Source organism: Notamacropus eugenii, chromosome 1 (assembly GCF_028372415.1).
Source record: "Notamacropus eugenii isolate mMacEug1 chromosome 1, mMacEug1.pri_v2, whole genome shotgun sequence".
NCBI lineage: Eukaryota > Metazoa > Chordata > Mammalia > Diprotodontia > Macropodidae > Notamacropus > Notamacropus eugenii.
The window spans coordinates 28,136,474-28,148,571 of NC_092872.1; the positions used below are offsets into that span (position 1 = coordinate 28,136,474).

At 38.0% G+C, this 12,098-nt stretch overlaps 1 protein-coding gene across 10 annotated transcripts in view; it reads left to right on the forward strand.

The window, feature by feature from the left end:
• TTC39B (tetratricopeptide repeat domain 39B) overlaps nt 1–12,098 on the forward strand; it is a 148,367-nt gene that overhangs the window by 117,019 nt on the left and 19,250 nt on the right. For all 10 annotated transcript variants that reach the window (XR_011977444.1, XM_072656144.1, XM_072656071.1 and 7 more), the window contains 3 exons: nt 570–661; nt 5,067–5,190; nt 9,487–9,598. Coding sequence is in view for 9 of the 10 variants with exons in the window: in XM_072656144.1 (XP_072512245.1) it covers nt 570–661; nt 5,067–5,190; nt 9,487–9,598 (328 nt within the window). In the remaining variant the exon portion in view is untranslated. The remainder of the gene's footprint in view (nt 1–569; nt 662–5,066; nt 5,191–9,486; nt 9,599–12,098) is intronic.

Consider the following 12,098-nt stretch of genomic DNA (forward strand, 5'->3'; position numbering starts at 1 on the left):
CAGATCCATAGCTCCACCACGTGGAGTTGATAAAATCAGCAGATAATTGTAGAGAACCAGCATGGAATAGAAAAGAAGCATACTTACTGATCATGGAGTCAAAATATCTGGGTATTCGTCCTGGCTCCACCTCCTGCATTTTTTCATTATAAAAAGAGTTGATTACAAGAAAAAACAACAAGGAAACAGAGCTTCGTTCTGGAAAAATAAGAACCAAGGTCTGAATGCCAGGTAGCAGCTAACATGCTTGTACCAACTACTTCACAGTAGTACCTTTACCAGAAACTTTATGAATGATCGGGAGCATCAGTATAGCAATAACCCATGGATTTCTATTGTTCTTTCACTGAAGCAAACTGGTATTTGTATTTTAGAACAATTATTGGTTTAGCAGAAGCCATTGAAACTGGTCATATTTCTCATTTGGTGATATTTTTAAATTTCCTGATAGTCGTATTATTTCCATGTAGCTTCTGGAAAATTTGCATATCATTCTTGAGATGCAGTATTTTAGAAATGTCAGGAATTGAAGGTTGAATTAAAATGCACTTCTTTTTCCTTTCTTTAAGGCAATATACGTGTTTCAGAAAGCTGCAATTTTGAGTATGCTCCCAGATGAAGAGGTGAAGCCAACTGGAGAGAATATTGTGTCTCTCTTTAGGTAAAGAGGATATTATCACTGCAGCAGGAGGCTGCTTGTAGTATCATTATACTGATGTATTCCCCTACCGGTAATATTTCTCCTCTTTCTAGGACAGTCCTTCATCTGGGGCAGGAACCCCTGACCTCTTCAGTGTAGTAAACAGCATCTTACTCTAAACTCTTAGCCTTGATTAAAGAAAAACCAAAGAAATCCAAAGAATCAAAATGTTTATGTTCTGTTTCCTAATAGGGCTGCTGGATTCTTTCCCACCTTTGGCCTTGTTTTCTTCTTTCTTTTTTTGTTTTATGTGGTTGTTGTCAGTGTGTGTGTAGTTAGTTCCAGTTAGGCTGGTTTCCCTTTGTATCACCTCATATACATCTTTCTGTGTTTATCATTTTAATTTTGTTGTTGAATCATTTTAGTCATGTGTGACTCTTCATGACCCTGTGTGGGGTTTTCTTGGCAAAGATATTGGGATGGTTTGCCATTTCCTTCTCCCGCTCATTTTACAGATAAGGAAGCTGAGGAAAACAGAATTAAGTGACTTGTCCAGGGTCACATGGCTAGTAAGTTATAGCACCATAACATCCCATCACATCATTTACCTGTTTTCGCTGTTACAAAGGGAGTACATATTCATATTTCTGTACACATGGGTCCTTTGTTATTTTTGTTTTTTGATCTGGTTTTTGTAGCAGAATCCTAGCAATGGTATTGCTAGGTCCTCTCCTATTTGTTTTGTGATTCTTATTGTAGTTCCTTTAATAGAACATTGTGAGATTATAGATTTAGAACTATAAGGGACTTGACAAATCATATAGTCCAGACCTTTCATTTTATTGATGAGAAGTTGAGTACCTTGCTCAAAGTTGCATAGGCAGTAAATTAGAGAGCCATGATGTTCTGATTTAAATCCACACTCTTTCCTTGTACCAATTCTGGGGCCCGTTTCCCTTCAGTTCTGTCAACATTCACTGATTATCATCATTATTATTTTTGCCATTCTCATGTATGTGAGGATATCTTAAGGTTCTCTTGAGTTGCATTTCTCAGATTATGGATGAATTTGAACATTTTTTCATGTGATTATTAACACACTCTTTCCTAGAGTAAATTTTTACTTAAGTATTTTGGGGATATGTCATTTCATCAGTGTGGATCTTCCTTCTGCTTATATAGATCTCATCCTTGCTAGGTATTTTAGGTGGTCCGTAAGAATTAATGTGTTTGAAAATTCATCATCCTCCATCTAATCTGGTGGTGAGCCTCTTCAAACTTAGCCTAGGCTGCTCTTCACACAACACCCACATGGAATTCAATTTTGGGTCCTTTCTCAAATTCTTTCCAGCTTATAGGAACTGCTGGAGCTTGCTTCTGTAGCTTGTTGTATGCACAGCTGCCAGTGACTCAGAATCAGATCAATAGAAGGAAGTTAATTCTTATATTGGGCTTTAAGTTGCTATAGGTAAAGCATTAAAAAAGGCTATTGTGATGATTGTCTAAAACCACAAGATACTTCCTCTACCCTGTATTCCTCTAGTGCCCTGTCATAGCACTGAGCTTACCTTTTCTTTATTTTTTTTTAAATTCAATAACTTTTCACCCACTTATCTAGTATTTATTTTTTCTGCCTCCCATCTCCCCTCCCTTGTGCTTGAGGGGAGAGAAAAAAACGTAAAATCCTTGCAACACATTGGTGGTTGTCCTTTGTACTCAAAGAGGACCAAAATTACATCATTATGTTGGGATCGAGGTGCAGTATGTCTAGCTGTGTCTGATCAAACCAGTGTGAGCTCAGGAGGCTCTGCCACGGGTCAGGCACAAATAATCTACATGATCATTGGGAGTGGAGATGTCTCTAAATTTGCATATCTCATATCTCTTTTGAGCAACTGGAGTTCTGCTTTGCTCATGGAGTATGATGCCTTCCTTAATGTGGGCGTGCTATGTGTCTCTCATGTCACACAATCAATTAATTCCAGAGTTCTTTAGAGGGACCTTGAGAGTGTTCTTGTATTGCTTCCTCTGACCTCCATGTGAGTGCTCACCTTGTATCAGTTCTCCATAAACATCTTTTGTACCGTATAAACAGCATAGTCAAGCAAAAAAAAAAAATCCCACATTGGCCAAATCTGAAAATGTGTGTCTCATTTTACATATTCTGCCCTTCTCTATTATGAGATGGGCAGCATTCTTCATCTTCATTCCTCTGGAAATTGTTGTATTGGTTTTTTTAAACTAATTTGTTTTCAGTTTTCTACAATCATTTCCATAAATCTTAGATTTTCTCCCCTTCCCTTCCCATCCCCTTCCCCTTTCCTCCCTGAGAAGGCATCTTCTCTTATATGGGTTCTACACATGCATTCTTACTAAATACACTTTCACCTTAGTTATGTTGCATAGAAGAATTAAAATGAATTGGGAGAAACCATGAAAAAAACCAAATCAAACCAAAACATAACGCAAAATAGTCTGCTTCATTCTGTGATCCAGTTTTATAGTTCTTTCTCTGAATGTGGAAGGCATTTTGCCTCAAGAATCCATTGGGAATTTTTTAGGTCCTTGCATTTCTGTGAAGGACTCAGTCTACCAGAAAAATTCTTCGCACACCGTGGTTGTTACTGTGTACAAAGTTCTCCTGGTTCTGCTCCTTTCACTCAGCATCAGTTCATGTAAGTCCTTCCAGGCCTCTCCGAAGTCTGCCTGTTCATCATTTCTTATAGCACAATAGCATTCCATTACATTCATATACCACAACTTGTTCAGCCCTTCCCCAATTGATGGGCATCCCCTCGATTTCCAGTTCTTGGCCACCACAAAGAGAGCTGCTATAAATATTTTTGTACATGTGGGTCTCTTTCCCATTTTTATGATCTCTTGGGGATACAGTCCTAGAAGTGATTATTCTGGGTCAGAGGGTAAGCACATTTTTGTAGCTCTTCGGGCATAGTTCCAAATTGCTCTCCAGAATGTTTGGATCAGCTCACAGCTCCACCAACAATGCATCAGTGTTCCAACTCTCCCACATCTTCTCCAGCATTTATCATCTTCCAGATTATTGTATTGTTAAGAGTTCTTAAAGGCAGTCTTTCAGAATTGTTAGTTCTTACAATATTGATGTTATATTATTAATCATTTTTCCTGGTTTTGCCCACTTCACTCTGTATCAGTTCATGCAGGTCTCCTTAGATTTCTCTGAAGTTCTCTTTCTTAATTTCTTAATGCACAGTAGTATTCCATTATATTCATATACCCTAATTTATTCAGCCCTTCAGTTGATGGACTCTCCTCTCCACCTATCACTCCTCTTCTCCCCCTTAGTGTTTAGGTCTTTGCTACTACAAGACAGTTATTACAAATATTTTTGTGATAAAGGATATTCTTTCTTTGATCTCCTTGGGGTCAAGAGCAGGCATGGACCATTTTGGGCATAGATCCAAATTGCTCTCTGGAATGATGGGACAAATTCCCTCCAACGACAGTGCATCATCATACCTGTTTCCTTTCAGCCCTTCCACTCTGGGTCCATGTTTTCCAAGGCTTTGTCACTGTAGTTGAGCTCTGGCCAGACTCATCACCAGGATGGCTTCAGGGTGATAAATCTTGTAGCCATAGCAGTTCTCAGAGCAAGATACTAAGCTAGAGAGAAATTGCAGCAGTGGAGGGAGTACCTACCCCAGGGAGTATTGAAGCCAAACAAGCAGCTAGCCCATTCTTCCTCTGTGCCAGGCCTTCTGCTGAGCACTGACAAGGTATGGAGGACAGCAGAAAGCAACCCCTGCCCTTAAGAAGTGTAGTTTCTCATGGGGAAGGCAGCAGGTAAATCACTGGGTTACGTGCATAGTATACACTGAGGAGATGAAGGTAATGCAGAATAAAACTACAGAATAAAAAAGAATCTCCCCAGATGACCTGTGTGTCTTCATTTAAGTGATCCTGTTAATTCTGTGACATCTTTTATAGAATAAGGAAATGATTTGTCACTCTGAGAGGCTGAATATGCACATTCTGCCTTAACTGAGGCTCTCATTTCCTCAAGATTGATTGATGTAGATGAAATAGATAACGACAGGTAATAAATGACTTGTGGTTGAATTAGTTGGCAGACGCTCTTTTGGAGGTGCTGTATTCTACAAAGCTTTATCAGCCTTGCAGGTGAATGGAGACCTGGTAGCATGCTAATTCCCTCTCTTCTCCTAACACATATGTGGTCAAATAAAGAAATTCAGAATCATTTTTGAACCTTGTAGAAATTGTTGCTGTTTATAGGATCATATTTATAGGATTGCTACCTGTAAAACTGCTATCTCTTTCTAAGAGAGCTTAACACATTAAGTAAAATGGTAGCACATAGACTTGGAGATATCTGTTTTTTAATTGTCTTTTCTTTTTTGTTTTGTTTGTGGGCTGGGAATTATTACAGGCAGGTGGAAGGCTTGAAGCAGAGAATTGCTGGCAAATCTATCCCAACGGAGAAGTTTGCTGTGAGGAAGTCCCGGCGTTATTCCAGTGCATCCTATCCTGTAAAGCTGATCTTACCTGCTCTGGTAAGCCCCCTTTATTTCTTTTTACTTGTGTTTTAAGACTAGAATAAATTTGTGTCTTAGTGGCAGCAAAAACCACTTTCCATCTAATTTTTGTCTAGCAATTCTATTCAATTTCATATATTTATAAAGAATTTCTATAACTTGCACATTTACATTCAGGTTTTTTTTGTTAAGAAAAAATGCAGGGGTTTTTTTAATGGAAGCTAGTCCTCAAAAGAAACTTCTCTTCACAAAATTATCACTTGTAGCTTTGTAGTTTTTGTAAGGAGTTAAATTGCACAGACACAAAAATGGAGAAATGCCTGCCATCAGCAGTAGTGCTGAGTTTAGGCCCTGTGCTTTTATTTTTAGCTTGGGAATTGTAATGGGAAAGATTTTCTTCCTGAGCTTAGTTTTAAGCATCTGGATTATCTCTTGTAAATTTAAATGTATACAGTTTATCTTGCTGGTAGAATTTTGTAAGAAAGTGGTATCTGATCTGTACTGGTTTCCTGTCTTTTGTGAGTTACTTTGGCAGCTATTTGAGCTGTATAAATTAAATTACATAGAATTGATAACGCTTCTTAATTTTTAACATCTGTGAATTTGATCATGGGTTACTATAAGGGTGTGAATTAAGGGTCACAAAGGACTTCCTCACAGCAGGCCTCTGGACAGTACTGCAGGTGTCAGTATTGTTGCTTTACAGATAAGGATATTAAAGATGTTAAGTGACTTACTCAGGATTATACTGGAAGTAGCTGAATGGAAGATTCAGCCTCAGGTTCTCTAATTTCAGAAGATCAATAACAAAGATAAATAGTTTTTCTTAATCCTGGTTAGATTTTTGATATGGCCTTCTTAGAAACAGCATAATATTGTAATACCTCATCATCCAACTTGTGTTTTTTCCTGATCCCAGGAGAACAGGCTGCCTGAGATTTTTAGCTAAATTATTTCCACTTAATCAGTTAATGTAAATTAGTTGCTGCATGTAGTTGTAGTTGAAAGTAACTGCCTAGGTTTTACTGCCTTCATTCAGCATTGGGGAAGAAGGGTGAAATTTATGCTACCCCGTTCACAGGACTGTTGAGAGAAACATGCTTTATATTTCTTAAAACTAAAAAGAAATGGTCTTTTGGTGGGGGAGGACCATTAGGATCTACCCACCTCTGCAATGTTTTAGTGTCAAGCTATGATTCCTGAAACAATTAGTGTTTTTAATTGTACAAAATTCAGTTGCACACACATGGATTTCTGATGATGTTCCCCTGTTTCAGTAGATGAATTTTTTTTTTGATTATCAGGTGTGTGTGAGTGTGTGTTGAGAATTACTTGTTCCCATTGTACTCTGAAGGGATGTTAAAAAGATTAACTGGGATGACACATGCAGTCCTCTCTAGATCTTTTAAAAATAGTACTGTTGAAATAGACAGTGACAATAAGGTTTCATCATGCTTCTTGGTGTTGTGTACTTCTGTCAGGAGTTTGAATATAAAGTAGTATGGTGTTCACTTCTCCTTTCACAAGAAGCTTGTCCTCCCAACTCCTCTTAATTCTCTAGAACTTGTTTTAACTGACTTTTTCGTACTGTATTTTTAAAAAAGCAGTTGAGGCCAGGGTTACAATGTGAGATTCAGGGGATCATGTATTTAGAGTTGGAATTAATCTTAGAGGTAACCCCATTATTTTATAAATGGGGAAACTAAGAGCCAAGAAGGGTTAGTGGACTTGTTCAAGCAGATAGTAACAGGCCCAGGATTCAAACACAGGTCTCTCACATTCTAAATCTCACCCTCTTTCATTGTAATACAGAACCTTCCCAGTGGAGTGAGGGGTGCAGCCCTGGATTGGAAACCGGTATCTTTCTTACTTAACCTCTCTATGCCCCTAGGCATCTCTTAGACAATAAAATGGAAAGGGCTCCTATAGCCAGGCCTAAATCTGAAATTTAAAATTAAACGGAATGCTCAGAGTTTTGTATAAGGAATCCTAAAATCTGTATTTAAATCCTGGCTTTGCTTAGATGACTTGGGAAAGTCAGATGGCCTCTGGATCTTAGGTTTTCTTTGTAGCGTTGGGTTGGAGTGGGGGAGTGTTAAACTAGATGACCTCAGAAGTCTCTTCAAGCTTGAATTTTGTGATCCTCATCTAGTCCTCAAGTTATTTTTGTTCATTTATGCTTTTCTTTTTTGGTGGCCATTCCCCTTGCCCCAACTCTGTTGGCAGGAATGGGGAGTACCTCTGTCTTCTTTTTGCTAGCTCTCTCCTGCTCTTTCTTTAGCTGTTGTAACCCTTGTGGCTGCTCACAGTTGCCAGACATAAGACTTTTTCCCTCTTGATTTTGTATAACTGAAATAAAGGTATGAACTCATCCCAAGTGATATTTAAAAAGTCACTTGCTTGTTGCTTTCACATTCTTCTATGTATACATAGCTTGATCACAGATTATGACTGGAAAGTACTACAGAAAAACCTCAGTGGTGCTTGAGGACTGCGCCAGAAGATCACAGAATTCAAACATGAAGGGACTTCAGAGGCCATCTAGTTTAATTCCCTTCATTTTACAATGAAAACATGAGATCCACAGGCACCATGTACAGAACTCTGGGTATTGTGTTAATTTTGAAATTCAGATTTAGCCATGGGGTGTAGGACCCTGTTGAGGTTTCATGATATGTTGTAGTGGAACTATCTCAAAAGAATTCAGTCAGACCACCTCTAATCCAAGTATAGGCATTCATTCAGATTGATACCTCTCAGGAAGTGGGCTGAGTTTCAAGAGGAACCAACAGAGAAAGCAAGATGGATTTTTCGAGGGTCAAGATGCAATTACATAACAGCAATTTACATAGAATGTAGGAATATAATTAATATTAAAAAGGCAGGAGGAGTTTATTAAGGGATTAGATTATGGAAGAGGGATCCCATCTATGGGTTGGTGGTTAAACATTCTGATCATGCTACCCTCCAATTGACTAGCTCTTGTGGTCCTGTCTAGGCAAGGTACTTAGTTAGGTATTGTGGTCCTGTGTTGGGTTAGACTGCAGGAACACACCTGTTTCTGTAAAAGTGGGTCTGGGGGTCATGGCTGGTTAGAAGCAGTGGCTGTGTTCCCACGCCTTCTGTTTTCTGTGAGAACTATGAGTTTCAAGGACACAGCTGTTGTTCTAGTGAGCACTGAGGCATATATAAAGAAGTGAGGACATTGGTAGGGGGGCTAGGTAGGTACAGTGGGCCTGCAATGAAGTTAGACTGTTGGGGCTGGGGGCAGCTCTATTAGGACTCCATCACCCCTTTGCAATTTATTGTCTGACACTTGCCTATGGGCACTGAGAGGTTAATTGATTTGTGCAGAATGTGCTGTTTACCTCTATGTTAATTACCAAATGGTACGTTTATTTTAGTGGTTTTTTTGTATATTGTCTTTCTAAAATGTGTCCCTATCGCAGGACGGATCTAGTGGTGCTTGTTGATTGGTTGATCGATAGAATTGAATCTGCTTAGATACCCCAAACATCCTAAGTCAGGTTTGGAGAGCAAACAGTGCAGGAGATTGGAATGAATACATCCCGACTAGGGTATTCCCTGGAAGATGTTGATCTTTATTCACTTTCTGGTGAAAGCTGTTTATTTTAACATTCCCCAGTTTATAAAATTATTGTGCAAAAACCATAGCACATGAGGTACTACTTGTTGTATTAGATATGCATAATTATTGTCTCTAAAATAATTTTTTGAGTTGAATTCAGTTTAGTTTTCAGTGCTGTAAGTAAAGATGATTTTTCCCTTGCTGTTTTCCTCAAAAGCCTCTTTTCCAGTTTATTGCTTCTCAATTTTAAATCTTTTCAGAGAATATGTTACATTTTTCTTTCGTGTTTTTTCCTGCTGTTTATGTCCTTTAAATTTTCTCACATAAAAAAGGGAAATATTTCCAGGAATAAGCTCATGTGTTCTTTGTCAGAAAAAATTCTCATCTTCTTGGCCTATTAAATGTAACCTGCAGTGAGAGAACATTAGTTTACATTTTCGGGAACTGTCATTTAACCATATGGTCTTTAAATAAACTAGTTTTCCACATATTGGATTATATTACTGGGCTGCAACATGCTTTAATGATATAAAAGAGCATGAGCCCAATAAAATTCCTAATGTTCATTTCACTGAATTTCTTGGAAACATTTTATATAAACAACAGGCATACATTTTAAAAATGTGTTAAAAATCACCAACACAAATCCAGATTATACAGAATCATTTATTATATAAGATCAGTTAAATATCATTCTCACCTCTTTCCTTTCTTCCCCTCTCTAGGAAATGATGTACATCTGGAATGGTTTTACAGTGGTGGGCAAAAGGCCTGACCTCACAGAAAATCTCTTGATCACCATCGAAAAAGCAGAAGCAACTTTACAAAATGAAACACGTAAGTATGAGATGTAAGAACATGGCTGTGCCTCTTACTATCTTTCCCTCTTGTCCTTCTAGATCATTTCACAATGACTTTAATTCATATGTGTCATAGACAAACATTGGGAGAAAAAAGAGGAAATTAAGTGAAGTTCTCCACAAGATTCTGCTTCAAATAAAATGCATGGAGCGATTGTTACTGTGTTAGAGCACCACCAGGCATGTTTGCTTTAACCTGGGTTCTGACCGTGATTGCCTTGAAATCTTGTTGGGGCCTATTGGAGAACCTTGGATTTCTGAAGTGCAGAGGGGAAATGTTTATTTCCAAATTGAGATCTTATCAAAATTTTAACGTTTCCCCTCTTTGTAAGGAGTGTTACCTATTCTAAACTAATTCCTGTCAGTCGTAAGGAGTTGTCTTTGATAAATTCCATGGGTTATTGTGTTCATATTCCAACAGCCTCAAAATGTTTTGGTCATGCTACCAGAGTAAAGAGGTTACCATAAATACTAAAATTATTCTAATAGCATGACTACTTAGGTAGGTGGTTATGTATCCCTTAGAAATAAGATTTTATCGAAATGGTCAGTTTCAAAGATAATAAAAAACCACAAAATTCAAGAAATTAGTGGGAAAAAAGTCGTGATTTATAGATTGGAGCTGAATTATAATCTGTCAAGTGCAACTTCTTTGGTGGTAAAGAGTAAAGGCACTCGAGGATCTCTGAGGTGACACTTTGATTTGGTCCAAATTTCATTTTATAATTTCCTTGAATGGAAAAAGTTATCAACTAACTAGAAATAGGCTCTGTTTTGATAGACAGTACTAAATGTGGCTTTTTGGCTGATGGATGGTTCAGATCCATAGTTCAGATTTGGTTCAGATACTTTTCTCAATCTTAAACTGCATGAACCAAATCAAAATGGAAAGCTAGTATATTTTCTCCCTCTTATCTCTCCCCTGATACTAAGTACGGAACTAGGAGCCATGACCCATCTGATTTTATGCTTCTGAAAGGAATGACATCACTGCAAAAGGCCATGGGTAGACTAGGCGTTGCTAACCTGAAGAAACTGTGGGGAGATGTGTTCCCATGGGAGACAATGCTGCTTCTAGGCAGGATGGTGGATGGACAACATCTGCTCTGTTTGTAGAGCTTTCCCCTAGAATGTTACAGTCACAAAACAGTCACTGTTCCGCTATCTATATCTTCATTGATCCTTTAACTTTGTACTTCCAAGTTTGAGCAATGTACTATGCCCCATTATTCTTATAATTCTGTACCTTCCCCACTTTATTCTTTGTCTTCTCAACCCAATTGTAAGATTATAAATTGATTAGCCAAATTCTGGGGGGAAGAGACCTACTTAAGTGTCAGTATTTGTTTTTCCCCTTATGTGCACAAGTAATAAAAGCGCCTTGACTAAGTCAAGAAAATGTAGAGTACTAAATTAATTCTTCAACATGAGACACATTTTAAAGAATTGTAATGAGTCATTAAACATTTATTAAATTCCTGCTATGTGCCAGGTACTATGCTTTAGCACTGGGATGCAAAGAATGGCAAAAGACAGTTCCTGCTCAATCATGGGGGAAACAGCATGCAAATAGCCCCTCCCCTCAACCCCCACTATAAATTAGCAATAATTTCTGGGGAGAGAGGCATTAAGATTAAGGAGAACTGGGAAAGACTTCTTGCAGAAGGTGGGACTTCAGCTGAGACTTACAGGAAGCCAAGAAGGGAAGATGAGGAAGGAGAACATTCCAGGTTTGAGATGGAGGGTTTTGTTTTAGGTTACAGGAAAGAGGTCAGTGTCACCAGTTCATAGAGTAAGTGGGGATGAGTAAGGTATAAGAATACTAGAAAGGTGAGAAGGGACGTGGGATCAGATTGCGGAAAGAGCTTTTCAGCTACTTGGTCATAAATTGCATTTTCCCTCCATTGATGGTCAAATAATTGTACATGAATCATTTACTTATACTGTTAGTAAGTTTAAGATTATGGAATAGACTGGTGAAGTTGATGTTGATGCTTAGCAAAATTATAGAGTGAATGATTAGATTGTAACGCTTCAAAAAGAAAAAAAGCAGTGATGATGAGAATCAACATAGGTTCGCTAAGAACATTAAATCAAAATGTCATTTCCTTTTTTTTTATAGCATCATCTGATTGGTAAATCAGAGGACCTTTATAGAGATGTATAATTTCAGCAAGATATTTGGTAGTGGCTTTCATGGTGTCCTTGTGAACAAGATGCATAAATGCAGACTACATTCCTTTGGTGGATCTGAAGCTAGTTGAATAGAAATACTATTTAATGTATTGTTATCAATCGGGAGTGAAATTTCTAGTTATTCTAAATTTCCTGGTGATATTGTTCCAAAGCTCTATGTTTAGCTCTTTGCTAGTCAACATTTTAAAAAGGTCAGTGACTTGGAGAGAGACAAAGGAGGAATGGTTACCAAATTTATACTTGTGGGGGATAGCTAGTGTGTTAGATGGCAGAATCAAAAT